We start from the raw sequence: 20,875 nt of genomic DNA, 5'->3' as shown, positions 1-20,875 counted from the left end.
ATGTTTTTCTCCCCATTAGTCATGGTGGCCAGTGTTTGGCAATGTGTGTATTTTTATTGCAAACTACATATTTATTGGATATTTACACATTTTTAAAAATCATAGAATTCATGTAATTTATAGTTTGGACAGATCACTATGAAGACAATAACTTGGAGTGTCAAATTTTTATAGTGCCAGATACACATGGGATATATTATTTATAATACATTTTATATTCAGTGAATAATTATCAAGCTAAAAACAGTATATAATTAACTCAATTTCTCCATTTTAGAGTTGTTTTAAGTGCCTGCTGAGTTGTCTAAACCTTGATTAGAAAACAAATACCATTTTTATTAAATGCTTATTAAAAGACAAAAATGAATATTTTAAAAATGTGAATCCTCATATTCCATTTTAGTTGTGACTTAACAAGATTAGCATTCTTAGTCATATGTCAGTTTTATAAATAGAGTTCTAATTCTTGCTCAGAGCAGATAACACTTCTTCATTTTATGCCTTGATTCAAGTGTAATTCTCAGTATCCCAAATGAGTAAAGAGAAATTATAACCTACTGTCATAATTACTTTGGACAATAGAGCCTAATTTACTTAATCGCTTTATTTTAGTTAATTTATAAGGACAGCCTATGAGACTGTCCTCAGTGGCATTGTTTGAGTATCTTTCCACAGAACTCAGCTGCAGCAGGATGAAAGGCACCATATTTCTTAGGTAAGGAATGCACAGATATGATAATATTTTACAATTTGTGTAATATTTTACATTTTACCAACAGTTTACACACACGTTATTCTTTTGATCCTTGTAGCTAACCGATGATATTTGATGATACTTGTTTTATTAGATTTACATCTAAGTGTTTCTTTTCTCTTTTTGGGGCGCAATGCAAAGGATATTGCATTTTTTATTTTGATTTCCATACATTCATTGCAGGTATATAGAAATACAGTTGATTTTTGTATATTAACCTTCCATCCTGTGACTTTAGTGAACTCAATATTTCTGTAAGTTGTTTTTTTAGTAGGTTCTTTGGGATTTACTATGTAAACAATCATGGAGACAGTTTTTCTTTCTTTCTAATCTAAATGCCTTTTATTTCCTTTTCTTGCTTATGGCACTGGCTAGAACTTCCAGCACTATGTTAAATGAGAGTGCTGAGAGCATATATCTTGCCTTGTTCCTTATCTTAGAGGGGAAACATTCAGTCTTTGACTATTAAGTATCGTGTTAGCTGTAGATTTTTTGTAGATGCTCTTTATCAGGTTGAAGTTCCCCCTTCTCCTCTTTTTATGAGAATTTGTATCATGAATATGTGTTGAATTTTGTCAGATGCTTTTTTGCTTCAATAAGTGTCATCATGTGATTTTTCTTCTTTATCTTGCTATTGTAGTGCATTGTATTGACTTTTCAAATATCGAACCAACTTTATATCCTGGATTAAACCCCACTTGATCATGATATCTAATTATTTTTTATATATCACTGAGTTCTATTTGCTAATATTTTGTTAAGGAGTTTTATGTCTATATTCATGAGGGATATTGGTCTGTAGTTTTCTTTTTTGATACTGTCTTTTTCTGGTTTTAGTATCAGGGTAATACTAGCTTCGTAAAATGAATTGGGATGTGTTCCCTCCTCTTCTGTTTTCTGGTAGAGAGTATGTAGAATTGATGTTAATTCTTCTTTTAACGTTTGGTACAATTTCCAAGTGAAACCATCTGGGCGTGAAGATTTCTTTTTTCGAGGGTTTTGGAATTATGAAATCAGTTTTCCTAATAATTGTATGGCCATTCAATTTATCTATTATGTATCAAATAAGTTGTGGTAGTTTGTACATTTTGAGGCATTAGTCTATTCATCTAAGTTGTCAAATTAGTGTGTGTAGGGTTGTTCATAGTGCTCCCTTATGATCCTTCTGATGTCTTCAGGGTCTGCAGTGATATCCCATTTCATTACTGAGATTGGTAATTTGTGTTTTCTCTCTTTTTTTTCTTTGTCAGGCTTGTCAATTTTATTGTCCTTTTGAAAGAACCAGCCCTTCATTTCATTGATTTTTCTCTATTTTTCTAATTTTCTATTTTGGGGTTTTGTTGTTTTCTGCTCTTTATTATTTCCTCTACTTGCTTTGAGTTTAACTCTTTTTTTCTAGGCTTTTGAAGTAGGAATTTGGATTATTAACTTAAGACTTTTTCTTCTTTCTAATTATGACCTACAGATTTTGATATTTTGTATTTTAATTTTTATTCAGTTCTCTGTATTTTAAAATTTCCATTGAGAAGTGTATTTAGTTTTCGAGTGATTTTCCTGTTATCCTTCTGTCATCTTTTAGTTATTGATTTCTAGTTTGATTGTATTATGATCAGAGAAAGTATTCTTTATAATTTCAGTTCTTTTTAAAGTGTTGACGTTTGCTTTATGGCCCGGGATACAGTCTATCTTGGTGTATATATTGTGGGCACCTAAAAGAATGTGTGTTCTGCTGTGATGAGTGGATTGTTCTCTAAATATCAAGTAGATCCTGTGGTTGATGGTGGTGTTGAATTCTTTTATATCTTTGCTGATTTTCTATCTATCAGTTGTTGACATGGGGATGTTGAAGTCTCCAACTATAGTTGTGGATTTGTGTCTTTCTCATTTCATTTCTTTACATTTTTCTTCACATATTTACAGCTCTGTTATTTGGTACATACGCATTGAGGGTTGTTATATCTTCTTGGTAGTTTGACCATGTTATCATTAGATATTATCCCTCTTTGTCCCTTGCAATTTTCTTTTAAATTATCTGTTATTAATATAGCCACTCTTGCTTTCCTTTTGTATTGTTTGCATGGTATATCTTTTTCCGTCCCTTTGCTTTCCACCTCCCTGTTTTGTTGTATTTGAAGTGACTTTCTTGTAGACAAGCATAAGGGTAGGCCATGTTTTTTAATGCACTCTGCCAACTCTCTGTCTTATAAATGATGTAGGTAGACCATTTACATTTCATGTAATTATTGATATGTTTAGGTCTGCCACTTTAGTTGTTGTTTCCTGTTTGTTTCCTCTATTTTATTTTTCCTGCCTTCCTCTGGGTAGTTGAATGTTCTTTAGAGTTCCATTTTGACTTACCTAGTGTTTTTGAGTGTATATATTTGCACAGTTATTGGAGTGGTTGCATTACATTCAATTTTGTATACATAACTTACATAATATACATATCACAGTCTATTGGTGTTATCATTCTACCAGTTCAAGTCAAGTATATAAACCTTATTTTCCTTCATGTCCCTTTACCTTGCCCCATTTATAATTGTCTTAAATAGATCCTCTACATACATTTCCAACCACCTCTGTGTTACTTTTTCTTCACCCTTCATGTAATTTTGAAAATTCAAGGAGAGAGACAGCCTATTGTATTTGTCCATATTTTTACTTACCCTTTGCATATCTTCCTTTCTGATATTCTAAGGTTCCTTCTTTTTATCATTTCCTTTCTGTTTAGAGGGTTCATTTAGCCATTCTTTTGGGGTGGGTCTACTGGCCACAAATTCTCTTGGTTTTCTTTTGTCTGAGAATCTCTTGATTTTCCCTTAATTCTTGTAGGATATTTTCTCTGGGTATAGGACTCTGGGTTGACATTTCTTTTCTTGGGACTCTTGACAAATATTGTGACACTTTCTTCTGGCCTCTTTGGATTATGATGAAAATCCACTGTCATTAGAATTGTTTTTCCCCTATAGATTAGGTGTTATTTTTCTCTCTGATTTCGAGGATTTTTTCTTGTCTTTACTTTTCAGACGTTTGACTATGATGTGTCTTGGTATGAGTTTCTTTGGATTTATCTTGTTTGGTGTTTGCTCAGCTTCTTGAAGCTGTAGGTTTATGTCTTTTGCCAAATGTGGGAAGTTTTCAGTCATTATTTCTCAGAGTACATTTTGTCCTCTCTTTCTCCTTTCCTTCCTGACTCTGATGACATGCAAATGTTAGGTCTTTTGTTATAGTCCCACATGTCCTTGAAGCTCTGTTCATTTGTTTTTTTCCATCTATTTTCTCTGTGTTGTTCAGATTGGGTAATTTCTTCTGTTCTATCTTCTAGTTCACTCATTTTTCTCTGTCCTCTCTGTTCTGCTGTTGAACTCAACCTTTGAGTTTTTTATTTTGGTTAATGTATCTTTCAATTGTAAAATTTCTGTTTGGTACTTTATATCTTCTATTTCTTTTCTGAGAGTTTCTATTTTTGCATGTTTCAAACACTCAGAATTACTCATTCAGTTTTATGATGACTACTTTAAAATATTTGTCAGATAATTCTAACATCTCTGTCATCTTAGTGTTGACATTTATTGATTCTCTTTTTTTGTTTAGTTTAAGATCTTCCTGGTTCTTGGTATGATGAGTTACTTTTCATTGAAATGTGGACGTTTTTTGAATTATGAGATTCTGGATCTTATTTAAACCTTCTCTTTTTTTTGAGGAAGATTAGCCCAGAGCTAACTGCTTCTAATCTTCCTCTTTTTGCTGAGGAAGACTGGCCCTGAGCTAACATCCATGCCCGTCTTCCTCTACTTTATATGTGGGACGCCTACTACAGCATGGCATGCCAAGCGGTGCCATGTCCGCACCCGGGATCTGAACTGCCGAACCCCAGGCTGCTGAAGTGGAATGTGTGCACTTAATTGCTGCGCGACCAGGCCGTCCCCTAAACCTTCTCTTTTATATTTCTTTCTCTGACACCACTTAGGGTTTTGATGGATTGGGGGTGGGGGCATTTTATTACTGCTAGATGAGAATAGAAGCCCAAGTTCTCTACTCAGACTCTGTTGACACCCAAGGGAGAGGGGCTAGCTGGGTGGAGGTAAGAGTTCTGACTCTCCATAAGGTCTCCACTCACACTGTGGTGGGGATGTCTTGTTACCACTGAGCAGTCATAAAACTAACTCTCCACTAGCCCTCTTCTGACACCAACCCAAGAAGAGGGGGAAGAGCACTTCATTCATTACTGCCTTCTCTGACACCTCCCTTGAGGGGTGTTGTGGTGCCTTGTCAAGCCTCACAAGGATAGAATTCTAGGCTACCCATTGGCCATTGTTGGCATGGGTGGGAGTAGGGCCACAGATTTTTCTGTGGTGTTTAGCTGGAGTAGAGCAGTTACTCTCTAAAAATTTTATTTCCTAGTCATTTGGCTGGAGAGAGCAGGGATTTTTTTCATACCCAATGGTGTTTCCAAGTTGCCGGTTTCTTCAGCTCCAATCTGGGTTATATGAGGGAAAATGAAAACCCTGGGAACTCATTACCATGTCATCCCTCAGGTTGCAAGGTCCCTAGGTGGTTTTTCTTTCTTCTCTCTACTCTTCAGAGTTATCTTATGTCTTTTTTATATATAGTACCGTTGTTTTAAATTATAGTTAAAGGGATAAATAGGGAAAAATACATCTATTCCATTTTTCCAAGTGAAAGTCTGAGATTCATATTTTTGAAAATTTCAGGAGACAACTATTTCCCTGGCATGACTATTAATAGTTAAAATGTTGGTCAGAAGTTTTTCTAGAGGAAACGATACTTTTTTACAAAGCCTATTTTCAAGATAGGATTTGGGTAAGCCATTCAAAAGATTATAGATATAGGGGCTGGCCCCGTGGCCAAGTGGTTAAGTTCACGCGCTCCGCTGCAGGCGGCCCAGTGTTTCGTTGGTTCGAATCCTGGGTGTGGACATGGCACTGCTCATCAAACCACGCTGAGGCGGCGTCCCGCATGCCACAGCTAGAAGGACCCACAACGAAGAATATACAACTATGTACTGGGGGGCTTTGGGGAGAAAAAGGAAAAAATAAAATCTTTAAAAAAAATTAAAAAAAAAAAAGATTATAGATATATTCCAATATTTATAAGTATGTCATGTGGAAATGAAACACTCTTAGCCTCATCAATATAATCTGCCTAATTACACCATACCTTTTACATCGGTCACCATAAGAAGGAAGCCTAGGACTCCTTGGTCATACTTCATCTACCAGATTGTCATTCACAGTGTCAGTGCATCTCTTAATCTGACTTCATTTCCATCTATCCCCAACTCCCCAGACTTCCAAAATACTCTTTGGAACTCATGCTCCTCCTCTGAACTTTACTCTTCTTTTTCCTACCTGAAAACTGCCTCTCTACCTAAATAAAACCCTGGTCAAAGGCTCCCAACTATGGTAAAAGCTAGGACTGAAGATGGCTTTTCTGGAATTGGTACTGGAAGGTCCAGACCCCACCCTTAGTAGCGAGAGTATTAGAGACATGGAGCCTTGGTTATCCGGTGAGCCTCCAGGAAGACAGTGAAACAACTTGGGTAGACACTGGTCTGGCAAGGGAGACATAGGTGGGACTGTAGAGAATGGAATTGAGAAAATGTTTTTATAGTCACTTATAGAAAAGGGAATATGGATTATATAAGGTAAAAAAAATCTGTGAAGTTCATGGGATTTGCAGTTCAGGGGTACTTGGGCCCTGTGGACAACTTCAGTTTTCTACCAGAGAAGACTGTGTAACAATTGTTAGAAACCAGGACATGTTGATTTGAGAGCTATTATTCTCAACTATGGCTCTACTTTAGAATCCCTTATGGAATTTTTTTAAAATCAAGTTTATTCAGGTGGAATTTTAAATGAATAATTTGAATTTCAGCAAAAGTATGCATTTATGTAACCACCTGCACAGTAAATTCATAGAACATTTTCACCAGCCCCAAAAGTTCTCTTGAACTCCTTTCCCAGTCATCCTCCCACCCCAGGGAAATAATCGGATCTGCTTTCTGTTATCATAAATTAGATTTGCCTTTTCTAGAATTTTATGTAAATGGAATTCTACAGTATGTCCTGTTTTGTGTCTGGCACTTGATTCACTCAGTATAACGTTTGAGAGTCATCCTTATTGTATCAGCAGTTTACTCCTTTTTATTGCTGAGTAGTATTCTGTGGTGTGGATATATCACAATTTGTTTACCCAGTCACCTGCTGTGGACATTTGAGCTGTGTCCGGTTGAGTGGAGTGTTCTATAAATGTCAGACCAACTTAATTGGTGGTGCTGCTCATGTCTTCTACTTCCTTTCTGATTTTCTTCCTATTTGTTTCATCAGTTACTGAGAAAGCAGCATTGAAGTGTCTGTTTTTTAATTTTTATTTAATTTTTTTTTTATTTTTGAAGAAGATTAGCCCTGAGCTAACATCTGCTGCCAATCCTTTTCTTTTTGCTGAGGAATATTGGCACTGAGCTAACATGCATGCCCATCTTCCTCTATTTTATATGTGAGATGCCTGCCACAGCAGAGAACCCTGGCTGCCAAAGTGGAACATGCGAACTTAACCACTGCACCACAAGGCTGGCCCTGAAATGTCTAACTCTAATTTTGGACTTCCCCCCCCCACACACACACACCTTTGAGTTATGTCAGTTTGTTTCGTGTGTTTTGTATATCGATTTTGGGCTATACACAGATAGAATTCTTATGTCCTTTTGCTGAATCAAGCCCTTTAACGTTATGAACTTTATCTCTGGTGGTAATCTTTTTTCCTGATATTATTATAGACAGTGCAGCTTTTTCATGATCAGTTTTATATGGTGTATCTTTTTCTGTCCTTTTAACCTACATCTTTATATCTAAAATGTGTTTCTTTTAGATGGCATGTTGCTCTTGCTTTTTGTCCATGGTGACAATCTTTACCTTTTTTTATTTTTATTTTTTGGTGAGGAAAATTGTCCCTGAGCTAACATCTGTGCCACTCTTCCTCTGTTTTGTATGTGGGACACCATCACAGCATGGCTTGTTGAGCAATGTGTAGGTCCGTGCCTGGGATCCGAACCCGCAAACCCCAGGCCACCAAAGCAGAGCACACAAACTTAACCACTACACCACCAGGCTGGCCCCAATCTTTACCTTTTAATTGGAGTGATTACTGTTCACATTAAATTCAGTTATCAGTATGGTCGGTTTAAAATCTACCATTTCATGGTTTGTTTTCTCTTTGTCCCTTCAGATCTTTGGTCCTTTTCCCCCTCCTCTTTCTTTTCTTTCTTTTGGAATAGCTGAGTACTTTTTTTTTTTTTTGCTGAGGAAGGTTAGCCCTGAGCTAACATCTGTGCCAGTCTTCCTCTATTTTATATGTGGGCTGCCGCCACAGCATGACTGAGATGGTGTAGATCTCTGCCTGGGATCTGAACCCATGAAACTGGGCCACCGAAGCAGAATGCACTGAACTTAACCACTACACCTTGGAGCCGGCCCCATGGAATAGCTGAGTACTTTTTAACATTCCATTTTATTTTCACTCTTTGCTTATTTTCTACATATTTCTTATTGTTTTGCTTTTTATTAAGTGGTTGCTCTAGAGTGTGCAGTGTGCATATCTAACTTACTACAGTTTACCTTCAAGTAATATGCCACTTCTCTTAAGATGTAAGAGCCTTGTGGCAGTATGTTTTCATTCCTCCCCGTTCTTTGTGCTACATTTGTCATTTATTTTAACTCTACATATGTATTAAATCCCAAAGTACGTTTTTATTATTTTTATTTTAAATAGTTAATTATCTTTTAGTGAAACTTAAAAATGATTTGTTAAAGATCTTTTATGTTTCCCAACATATTTACCATTCCTGGTACTACTTATTGCTGTATGTAGATCAGGGTTGCCCTTTAGTATCACTTTCCTTCTACTTGAAGAACTTCCTTTAACATTACTTTTAGTGAAGGACTGTTGGCAACGGATTTTCTCAGCTTTTGTTTGTCTTTAAAAGTCTTTATTTTTATTTTAGTTTTGAAAGATAATTTTGCTAGATATATATAACTTTAGATTGACGGGCTTTTAAGTACATTAACAGTGTTATTCCATTGTCTTTGATTTACCTCATTTCTGTTGAGAAGTCTATGATACTTTATCTTTGTTCTTCTGTTAAAAAAATCTGGGGCCGGCCCGGTGGCGCAGCAGTTAAGTTCGCACGTTACGCTTCTCTGCGGCCCAGGGTTTGCTGGTTCGGATCTCAGGTACGGACATGGCACTGCTTGGCAGGCCATGCTATGGTAGGCGTCCCATGTATAAAGTAGAGGAAGATGGGCACGATGTTACCTCAGGGCCAGGCTTCCTCAGCAAAAAAGAGAAGGACTGGCAGTAGTTAGCTCAGGGCTAATCTTCACCCAAAAAAAGAAAATTAAGATTTTTTAATTAGTCACTTTTAGAAATTTGATCATGATGTTCCTTGGTATGATGTTCCCTGTGTTGGCCCTACTTGGGGTCTTTTTCCCTCTTGGGGTGTTTTTGAACTACTTAGATATGTGAGTTCATTATAGTTATCATCAAATTTGGAAAATTTTCTGCCATTCTTCCTTCAAGTCATTTCTGTCCCATTCATACTCCCCCCTGCTCCATCTGGGACTCCAGTTGCTTATATTAGACCACATGATATTGACCTGTAGGTCAGAGGCTTTACTGTTTTATTTTTGAATCTTTTTGTTTTCTATATGCTTTAGTTTGGAAAATTCTTATTGTTAGGTCTTCAGGTGCCTCTTCTTCTGTAGCATCTAAACTGCTAATAATTGCCATCTAGTGAACTTAGCATTTTGCATATATGGTAAGCTTTTCATCTTTCAAAGTTTTATCCAGTTCTTTTGAAAGTCTTTTATTTCTCATCTCTTTTATGTTTATACTTTTGTTTATATCCCTAAGCATATATGTAATAGTTCTTTTAAAGTCTTTGCCTGCTAATCCAGTCGTCTCTTTGACTTCCTGATCGTTTCTGTTGACTAATTTTTATCCTGATTTTAGTTATGATTTTTCTATTTCTTTATATGTCTACTAATTTTTTATTGGATAGTGGACATTGTGCAGTTTTATGTTGTTCTTTGCTAGATGTTATCTTTTAAATAGTGTTGTGGCAAGCACTTGTTTATGAATTAGTTTGATTCTTTATAGCAGGGATCAGCAAACACTTTCTTAAAGGGCCAGATAGTAAATATTTTAGGATTGTGGGTAATATGGTCTCTGTTGTAACTCCTCAACTCTGCTTTTATAGCTGGAAAGCAACCATAGACGATAAATAAACACATGGGTGTTGCTATGTTCTTATAAAGCTTTATTTATAAAAACAGTTGAGGGGCCAGCCCCATGGCCAAGTGGTTAAGTTCGCGCGCTCCACTTCAGCAGCCCAGGGTTTCGTTGATTCGGATCCTGGGTGTGGACATGGCACCGTTCATTAGGCCATGCTGAGGCAGCGTCCCACATGCCACAACTAGAAGGACCCACAACTAGAATATACAACTATGTACTGGGGGGCTTTGTATAGAAAAAGCAGGGGAAAAAAAAAGATTGGCAATAGTTGTTAGCTCAGGTGCCAATCTTTAAAAAAAAAAGTTGATTTGCCCATAGGTGGTAGTTTGCTGACCCCTGCTTTAGAGGCTTATTTTTAAGTTTTTAGAGTAGCTTTATTCTAGGGCAAGTTTATTCCTTTTGGGGTGTTTCTTGATTGCCCTGTGTGTTTGGCAAGGATTCTCTTCTCTTGCTGGTTGAAACTCAGATGTCTTTTAGTCCTGTATGAGCTTTGGAAACTGTTGAGTTTACAGTGCTCCAGTCCTCCTTTGCCCAGTTTCATAGAGCTTTACTCGGTACATGCACAGTTCAATAGTCAACAAAGAGTCAAGCAGACCCCTAAGCTGAGTTATAGAGGTCTTCTGGAGCAACTCCCTCCTTCAAGGTACTCCACCTCTCAAATTCCAATTTTTGTCTTCTCACCTCAGCAAGATAACTTTGATCTGTTCCAGATCCTCCTCCTTACTCTGTAGTCCAAAAAGTATCTCCAGACTCCCCACCTGACCCCCCACAAAAGCCAGAGTGCTCATAGGACTCACCACATTTATTTTCCTTCTCTCAGGGATTATAGTCCTGTACTGCCTGTTGTCCAGTATTTGAAAACTGTTTTATATATTTTGTCCAGTTTTATAGCTCCTTCCCAGTTTTGCCATCATGGCTAGAAGCGCCTATGGTGGTTTTAAAAGAAATATCTGAGTTCCATTTCAGACTAGATTCTCGAAGGGTGGTGCCTGGGCTTCTGTGTATATTTTAAAAGCCCCTCAGGATTCTGACACACAGTCAGGTTTGAGAATCATGGCTCTAGAGGTTTGGGAGTCAAGCAGAGATGATTTGAGCTCATCAGGTACTGGGACCTAGTATATCTTATGTACAGAGGTGCTGACAATTGGGACTTTGATCAGACAGAAAGCAGGGAAGATCAGTTGGGAAGGAAGGAAGCTATGTACAAAAAAATCTCATTAAAAGGAAAGTAGGAGATGAATTTCCCCTATTTTTCAGTTTTGAAGCTAAAGCTTATCTTCTTGTCTTCCAGACACCGGGTAAAAATAGTGGCCAGATTCATCCATTCTTTCCTATTCTATTCCCTACTGTGGTAGACTTTACTGTTACTTACATCCTTTAGACGGATTAGTAGAAATGAGGAGGATGGAGTTGTGTATAATAATCCATTTCTGTGGTCTTAGGACAAAGTCCCTGGCCCAAGCTTTCCCCCCCTTCACATCCTCCCCAAACTAATGGAGTTTGGGAAAGAATAGGGTGACCTCTTTCTGCCTCTGATCCGTTTCTTCCCCACTCTGTCCCCTCTCACCCCCATTCTCTCTGAACCCCACCCGAGAGTTCTTTGTTAGATAAAGCATGTTACAGTAATATTTTTTATTTACATTGTCTGTAGCCATCCACGGGCATTTGGAGAAACTAAACTTGATGCTCTTTCAGAAGTGATTTATCCAAACAGAATAAACAGGGAAGGATGAATGTGTTTCCTGGGAGATATGAGCTTATAATGCTAAGGGACCACCACAATAATAAAATTTATTTGAAGTCTTATTTTGGCTTAAAAGTTAATGCAAATTGTACTTTTTATTCTTTCATGTATCAGTATTTGTTTAATATGCGTGTCTTAGAGCCAACCCTGGTGACCTCTATTGGTTAAAGTCCGGTGCTTTCACCGCTTCAGTGACCCGGGTTCATTTCCCAGGCAGGGAACCACACCACCCATCTGTCAGTTGCCATGCTGTGACAGCAGTTCACATAGAAGAACTAGAAGGACTTACAACTAGGATATACAGCCATGCACTTGGGCTTTGGGGAGGAGGAACAAAAGAAAAACAGGAATATTGGCAACAGATGTTAGCTCAGGGTGAATCTTGCCCTGCAAAAAAAAAAAAAAGTGTTTTAACTTACTACTTAGTAGAATTGACATTCCAGAAAAATGTACCGCCTTTAACCTGTGACTTCATGTACCTCTTGATATGCCCCTGGGTTTCTAACTTTCCTGCTTGGTGAAGCACAACAGTAGAAGCAGTCTATTTAAAAAATAATTTTTAGTTTCTAAATTTTAAGTACACTGTAGGTGATATAGGACTTGGAGGCACACCCACCAGATACTTGATACGTTTTATTTTTTTGCATATTCTTTTTTTTTTTTCCCTAAGATTTTATTTTTCCTTTTTCTCTCCAAAGCTCCCAGGTACATAGTAGTGTATTTTTGGTTGTGGGTCCTTCTAGTTGTGGCATGTGGGACGCAGCCTCAGCACAGCCTGATGAGCGGTGCCATGTCCATGCCCAGGATCCGAACCAGTGAAACCCTGGTCCGCTGAAGCACAGCGCGCGAACTCAACCACCCGGCCACGGGGCCGGCCCCACTTGATGCATATTTACATGAATGTTTCTTTGAAGGGAAAGTGTGTTTCGGATTCTAGTCAACCATCTGATAGTTGACCCTTTTTTTAACCTTTAGAATATGGCCAGGTTAGTTGCTAGTGAAACAGAATCCTGCAGTTCCTTTTCTCTTCTGGTATAGTGGATTCCTAGCTGGCCTAGTTAAAACACTGTTGTCAAGGATAGTTGCAATCCTCTGAGTAAGCACTTGGTTATTTAGGACTTACCAATTTTTTTTTTAAGCCCAGAAATATTCTTTATTCCTTGCATTTCTATAGAGTGAGTTTTCATGAATACAGATGTACTGGTGCCCAGTCATCAAGTGTAACATAAAGCAGTGGTTTAACTTATACTTGGTTTTCACTGAAAACATTGATTTTTCTTTGCCATTTGCAGTACCTTCTCCAGGCAAATTCCGCTCCCCTGCAGCACCGTCTCCTTTGGCTCTCCGGCAACCAGTAAAAGCATTTAGTAACCATGGCTCTGGTTCTCCTGGTAGCCAAGAAACAACACAGCTCACACACGCCACCTCCTCACCTGGACCTCCCATGGTTCAGAACACAGTCCCAGCAAATCCTCCCAGCAATATCAACAGCACTACTCTAACCAGACCTGCAGGGACAACCGCGATGAGAAGTGGCTTGCCCAGACCCAGTGCCCCTTCTGCTGGGGGTATACCAGTGCCTCGCAGCAAACTTGCACAGCCTGTTCGCAGGTAAGTGGCAAATGCTCTCTTTCAACATTCTTGAGCATAGGAAAGTGAGTAGACTGCAATTACCCTCATCTCTGCATTTGGTAGTGAACATAGCAGGTCCTAATGGGTTCCCACTAGAGTCTTAGTACAATTTGAATAAAACATTACTTAATTGTTTTAAAGAAATCCTCACTTGAAGTATTCAAGTATTATGCCACTTTGATTCAGATTAAATTTGCCCAGATACCTAATATGATTAAGCATCTCAGAAAACTCCTAGAAAATCGTTAAAACCACTCAATTTGGTTGTGATGTTTGTTCATTTTGAATATAATGATATTCAATAAAGATAATAAAAGTATATTAAAACCTAGAATGAGATTTAAGATAACACTTCTAGCTACCAAGTCTAGAGCTACCAATCTACCTGGCATGTAATCCAGGAGGGTGGTTTTCAAATCTTGCTACAATTAAGAATCTTCTCTAGAATTTATGTAAGTATATAGAGGCCTAAGTTTTACCCCCAGAGAGTAGATCTGATATGAGGCCCAGAATCTGTTAGTATGCTGGTTTTTGTCTGTTTGTTTGATATTCGGGTGATTCTGAGCCCAGCCAGGTTGGGAACCATGCATCTGTAATCTTTATCTACTTTCAGGAATGTGATTGCCACCATCAGTAAACTTATGGGTCAAATATAATTAAACTTTATTTATCTACATGAAAATAAATTCTTTCTTCCCATAGGCATTTAAAATTATCTCTACTACTTTTATTCTAAGATAAACATAGTACATTTCTGAATTCAGTAGTAGAGTACAACAGCTTTTTGTTATGCACTATGCTAATTGGCTTATACATACCTTATTTAATTTTTACAATAATATTAAACATGTAGGTACTGTTGTTATTCCTATTTTTCAGAGGAGAATGTTGAAATTTAACGAGGTTATGTAATTTGCCAAAGACTACACAACTAGTAAGACCTTCAGTTCCAAGTATGTCTGACTAAAAAGTCCTTTTTTTTGGAGGAAGATTAGCCCTGAGCTAACATCTGTGTTCATCTTCCTCTATTTTATATGTGGGATGCCTACCACGGCATGGCTTTTGCCAAGCGGTGCCATGTCCACACCCGGGATCCGAACCAGCAAACCCCAGGCCGCTGAGAAGCGGAACGTGCGCACTTAACTGCTGTGCCACCGGGCCAGCCCCTAAAAAGTCCTTTTAGGTGCTGTCCCATTCTGTCTCTCTAGTCATGGTGACACTAAGCCTTTTATCACATTCATCACTCTGCCCCTCAAATAAGTGAAGTTGGTGATCCATGTGGTTGGAAAAGATGAGAGAATTTTTTCCTTTCTTTTACTCCAGTAGCTGTGTTAACAAAAGAGGTGGAGTCAGGTGGTGCCCAGTGAAACTTGACAGTTGTGGAAATGCTGAGTGTTGGAGGGTTGGGTTGTACTAATAGCTGTTTAGAACTTTGATCTCAGTGGTCCCCTGAAACAGGCTTCACTGGATCGTGATGCTACCAGCAAAGTAATTAATATATATGGGAGATAATATGATAATGTTTCCTAAAGCCTTGCAAATCACTTTATAAAATTGCTTTATTTCAGATCCTTGCCAGCTCCTAAAACCTATGGTAGCATGAAAGATGACAGTTGGAAAGATGGCTGTTATTGACCAGCAAAGACAAGAATGCAGAGGTCCACAGCTTCATGGATACCCGATACCCCTTCACCAGGCTAAAAGACAACTTTTATATGCAGACTGTTCAGATAAGACTCTTGGGATTTATAAAATCCCAGCCCTCTCTGTCTTGATTAGCACAAACTGACAGAGATGATCAAGCAGCACTTTAATGACATTTAACATCAGATGTGTTTGGTAATCATACAATCACTCTCTATGGAATCACTTTTAGTTTTGTTTAATGGAAACTAAGTTGATTTTTAAATATTTGACAGAGGCCAATATCTGGGCAAAAAACTAATGGATGCCAAAGAGAAATGCCCATTTGTAAATGAGAGAGTACCTTTGTGCACAAGAAAATGGTGAATTCAAGCTATCCAAAACTTCACGTTCAACCTAATTTACTGTATGAATAGTATCAATAAATATTTGTGTTAATGAGAACTAATATTCTGACTAATTATCTAAAATGTTTCACTAGTACTTCAAGAAACTAGATTGAGATGGAGGTGGGGGAGCGGAAAGAAACCTGGGCTAGAGATTTAAAACATGATACCTAAATTTGGGAGAATTCTATAAATTATTTTTGCAGATTCATTGGAAAAATTGTCGTTTTGTTTAATCTTAAGTTTTGGATGTAGCTCACATATCACCACCACCAGATAGTGTTACGCTGTGCATCCATCATGTTGCATTGACACATCGGACTTCTGTGTGTTTGTTTTGATTGCCAAAAGGGCTTGATATCAGTTGTACAATCTTTCTAAACTTTATAGCTCCTGGCTCAGGAAAGATAGCCTTTGCTATTGAAGCCAACTTCTTCACATGCTGTTATCTGTAGCAGAACCTAAGAGATCTTGTTTTTATTGGCAGGTTTCCATGATGGGAAAAAGCAAGTAGTATGTGTCTTTATTCTTGATATAAATAACGCCACCTCAGTGCTTACAACCTGGAACAAAACCATACAGTGAAAGAGGGGGGGAAATCTATGCACTTAACTTACGAAATCTCTGGTAATGACAGTTGTATTGTTACTATTAATTGACACAACGGTCTGTTGTATGGTAGGAAAATGTAGCCTGCTGAATCCTACTTAAGTTGATCCACTTTAAACTGAGTAACTGTATAAAACATCCTTTGAAAATACTGTCCCTTTTGACTTAGATTCTGCCTTTCATCAGTTTTGGCATTTTTGGTAACAGATGAAACCTACTACATGCGACTCTAACCTGTTAAATACTTGCTCTCTAATGGCCCTTATGTATATCCTAGAAATCACTTGTTTCGGTTTTATTAGACAATTACCAGACTAAAATTTCCTTCTGCAGCAGGCTTCTCATTTTTCATAGTGAAGTCTGTTTTAAAATATTTAATTTGAACAGCTCTAAAATATTCCCAATCAGGTCACCTAAAGGATTTTAGAGATTTGAACATAAGTTCTTTTCCTATCAGTCAAAGACATTCTGTAAGTTGGCAAAGGAAACTGAGAGAGAAATGGGAAGCTTGATATTCAGAATCACATTGAGGTTGATAGGTTGAGAGAATGATAAAACTTTTACAGCCAAGCCCCCTGTTCTGCCATGACTGACACTGTGGTATCTTTATTAGCTTGACCAATAGGGAGTCAGTCAGCACAGCAGCTGGAGACTGATACTGCCAGCGCTAATGTATTTTGGTGTATAATGCAAGGAAGACATTTTATCCTTGAGTTTGAGGGTGAATGGGTGTGGGTCAGGAAAGGATGGCACCAGCATTCCACATGATGATGAACTAAGAAAATGTTGCTTTTCAGAGGAACATAAAGAAAGCATCTGCTTCAGGTAGGGGGGTATCTCATGTAAAAATTTAAGTGAAAGAAAGAATTAGCCACTGTCTCTTTTTAAAACAACATGTACACAAAACAAAATAAGTCTCAGTTTTCAGTGCAACGTTGCAAAAAAATGCTGCAATCTAATAATTAAAAAGAATTTTAACTCTATTATGAAAAACCCATTACATTTTTAAGTTAGGTTTTCAGTTTCAAAAGGAGTATTCAGGTTATTTAACTTTGTTTTTAAATGGCTGCATCAGAAAAAAAAAGTCTATTTTTTTTAAAATATTTCATCACTTGTTAAAAGAATATTTGGATCTGAGTAGGGTAAAGTATTATTTTACCTGCTGTTGTACTACCGCAGACTATTGGCTTTTAGTTTCCTAAAGAGAAAAATTGCCTTTTTACTAGAAAGCCTTTGTGTATTGCCAATTTTTCTGTTTGGGAAAATCTAAGGATTCACTGTGGTTAGTTTTACAGAAGAAATGTGGATTTGATAAACTAGTGCCTATGATTTTAACTTATGTTTGATATATAGTAGTAAGGGTTTTATGAATGTTGATTATTTTTTTGTGCCAACAGCCCAGAGTTGTCACTTATATGTAAGCAGAAAGCTATGAGCTCTGCTTCCAAAGTTATTTAATTTTCTCAGTGTTTGAATGTTATTTTTTTGTGTGTTAATAAAAGTGTAAAGAATTGGAAAAAATATAAATATTCTTAACTCAAGCATTTGCTGGATCATTTTTCTACAAAACTTGTTTGTATAATATAAACACTCTCTGAAGAGTTGACTCTTTTCAGTTTTCATACCCTGGAAATCACATTTTGTAAAACTAGGGACCATTCATAATAGTCAGATACTTTTTAAAATTATTATCTCAATACATCACTTTTATAAAAAAAGTTTTTTTGGAAAGGAAATTAGATACATATGTGTCCCCAGATGTTTGTGTAACTCTAGAATGATCTAGATGTGTATGTTTAACTTTTTATTGAATGTACAGGCGTCCATTTTTGCCATTACGCATGGTCCTTTTAGATCACATGAAGTTTGATTTACAAACATTTCTATAGCCGAACTTGTATGTGTGGTTGCCTCCTTAATAAACAGCCTGACCATAATGTTTATTATTAAATTTATATTTGTTTTTTAAGTGTTTTATTAATTTCTGGCTATAAGATTGCCCCCCACCCTCCAGTTGCCCACAATTGGTTTTAATAAATTTCTCTTGTGATTTTTTTAAACACGCAAACCCAAATCATGTTGCCCTTTCAGACTCGATCTTCATGAGGTTGGAATATATCATGTTATATTCTCTCCATCCTGGTTATTTCATATGTGGATTACTTGGAGTAAATTTATAGTTTACTCAAAACTGGTGTGTTCCTGGAACTTTTTCACCTGTTTGAATTGATACCTAGTTAGAAAAAGCTAACATATATAAAACAAGCAAAAAGCCATTACATAAGAGTTTCCAAGAGGAAAAATTAATGCAGTTTCAAGCCAAATATGAATATTTAGTTGATCATGTGCATCTTTTCTCTTATGGATGAATGGGAAAAGTCAAGAATTGTACACTGTTTAATTGTTCCCAACATTCCGTTTGGAAGTTTTTACTGTCCTCCGTGTAATTAGTCTCACTGATGAGGCATAGAGAAATGACATCATGTTTGAATTTTTCTCCCAAGCCCAACCTAAAAACTTTTAAGAACCATTTAAAATGTCACTATTCTTCTAAGTCAATTAATAGAAGTTAACTTAAACTTGTAATATACATAGTGCAACAGGAAAACCCATGTTCTTGTAAAGTATTTGCTGTATCAAAGTTTAGCTTTGAGTTACAAAAGCAGAATAAATGATAGAGAAACCACCCTGGAGGGAGGTAGTGAACAGGATATTCATATGAGCATGAAACGGCAGTTAGCAGCCCTTAATGTATTTTGAATGATCCTAAATATAAATCAACCACTCTCATTACTAGTCTGAAGATGGAACAGATTTCACTTATGGGCCTTACTTAATACAACTTGGTTAAAACTGTGTTAAGTGCATGGCAATTTTTAGAGCAATTCTTTATCTACACTGGGTAACTTTAATATTTTTTCTTTAAACAGAAGAAAGAATCAGAAAATAAAGCTTGATCCCACATTTTACCTTGGGATCCCACAATCCCATCATCCAGAAATAAATATTTATGTGCTGACCCGACATGATTATAAAATATTAAATGAAAGAGTAGAAAGTCTCTGTTCAAGATGAGAAACTATTTTTCACTTACAATGCTGACATGAGTTTGCTTGTGAACAGAGGTATACATTAACTGCTATTGACACACGTCTTTCAATTCCTGATTGCAGATATTCGTTGATTTATTTTTACCAGTCATGTTGTTTATATCTTTATAACATTAATTGATTTTCCTTATGAAAAATTGTTTTTTATTGAAAACCAAATTATATAGAAGAAAAAGCACTTAATGTCATAGGTACTCGACCACTTAAATTTGAGGATATTGTCTTTTTATTTTCTTATGAAATTAGGATCATAGTCATAGTTGACAGTGTAACTTTTTCTGGACTCTGACGTCACTGATGACTGCTATGATTTAGGTGAATTCTGCAAAAAAAAAAAAAACTTCCAGAAAGAGTATACAAACATCAATCTTTACCAAGCCTGTATTATCATAGTTCTTTATATAGTATCTCTTATTGATACTTGAACTGCTCCACAGGGTCTACCAAGCCATGAATTGACAGTATTGATTAATACAATTCCAGTTTTAAAACAAATTACCTTTGAAGAAATAATAGACAACCAAATAAAGAATCAAGATACTCTATATTAGGGTTCTCAAACTTTAGAATCACCCGACAGGTTGTTGAAACACAGATTTCTGCGCCCCACCCTAAGCGTGCCTATTAAAAAATAGAACTCTGGTCCCAAGAACAAAAATTCTAGGACTAGGAGTCCCCAGCGTAAGTCAGGTGCCCATCACTAGACTAATTGACTGTGGCCAGGTGTTTGGGGTTAAGTAGGAACTATGTAGCTCCTATGAAAACCATCTGGATGGAATGAGGGAAGACCATTTTCCCTGAAAGTGGTGCTGTCCCCAGTAAATGGGCCTAGTCTGGGGCAAACAAAACAACAGGTGCACACCACGAATGTCTCAGTGCATATTATACAAAATGGTTGTTTCATGTCAGTGGTCGTATTTTCCTGGAGGTGCATTTGTAGTGAGAGAGGAGGTTCAGATAGTATTTGAGCCCTTGGCTCAGTTGTTCATGAGACCCAGTATCATCCTGTCCTTGAATTCCATGAAACAACAAAGTATCCTTATTATAAATTCCCCTTAGTATGTAGGTCAATTTAAGCTAAGATTCTGTCATTTTTCCCAGAAGGAAGAGTAAATTTTTCTGATGTTTTTTAAATTGATACATAAAATATGCACAGAAAAGTGTACAAAACGAATGTTCAGCTAAATGAATTATTGTGACTACAGTGTAACCACCATGTAGGCAAGAAGTAGACTGTTCCCAGCACCCCAGAAGCTCTCCTGACGCCACCTGCCAGTCACTACTTCCTCCTCTTCCAAGATAACAGCTATCCTGACTTCTACATTATAATTTAATTTTGCCTATTTTTGAACTTTATATAAATGGAACCATTCTCTTTGTCATTTTTTTCTGTAAATTTTATTTTGATTAAAGGCTAAAAATGTTTCTCTGAGACTCAGAGACTAAATGACAAAAATAACGTGAAGTTCACCCATGTTGCTGATGTCACTGTAGTTTGTTCATTCTCATTGCCATATTATATGCTATTGTTTAAATAGATCACGATTTGTTCATTCTAATGGTGAATGAATGTTGAAGGACAGTTGGATTGTTTCCTGTTTGGGTCTCTTAAAAATAATGCGACTTTGGACTTCAGGCGTAGTCAGGGTGAGTATGCCCTCAAAAGCCTCTCTCTCCCACTTAC

The 20,875-nt window shown here is 37.0% G+C and overlaps 1 protein-coding gene across 2 annotated transcripts in view; it reads left to right on the top strand.

Moving 5' to 3' along the window:
• Nucleotides 1-18,050, top strand: part of SLAIN2 (SLAIN motif family member 2) — an 84,783-nt gene extending 66,733 nt beyond the window's left edge. For both annotated transcript variants that reach the window (XM_023638129.2, XM_023638130.2), the window contains 2 exons: nucleotides 13,103-13,421; nucleotides 15,011-18,050. In XM_023638129.2, coding sequence (XP_023493897.1) covers nucleotides 13,103-13,421; nucleotides 15,011-15,077 — 386 coding nt within the window. In that variant the 3' untranslated portion in view covers nucleotides 15,078-18,050. The remainder of the gene's footprint in view (nucleotides 1-13,102; nucleotides 13,422-15,010) is intronic.
• The last annotated feature ends 2,825 nt before the right edge of the window (nucleotides 18,051-20,875 follow it).

This window comes from Equus caballus, chromosome 3 (assembly GCF_041296265.1).
Source record: "Equus caballus isolate H_3958 breed thoroughbred chromosome 3, TB-T2T, whole genome shotgun sequence".
Classification (NCBI taxonomy): domain Eukaryota; kingdom Metazoa; phylum Chordata; class Mammalia; order Perissodactyla; family Equidae; genus Equus; species Equus caballus.
The sequence above is the reverse complement of the archived record's forward strand: the minus strand, read 5'-3'. Positions and strand labels throughout refer to the sequence as shown.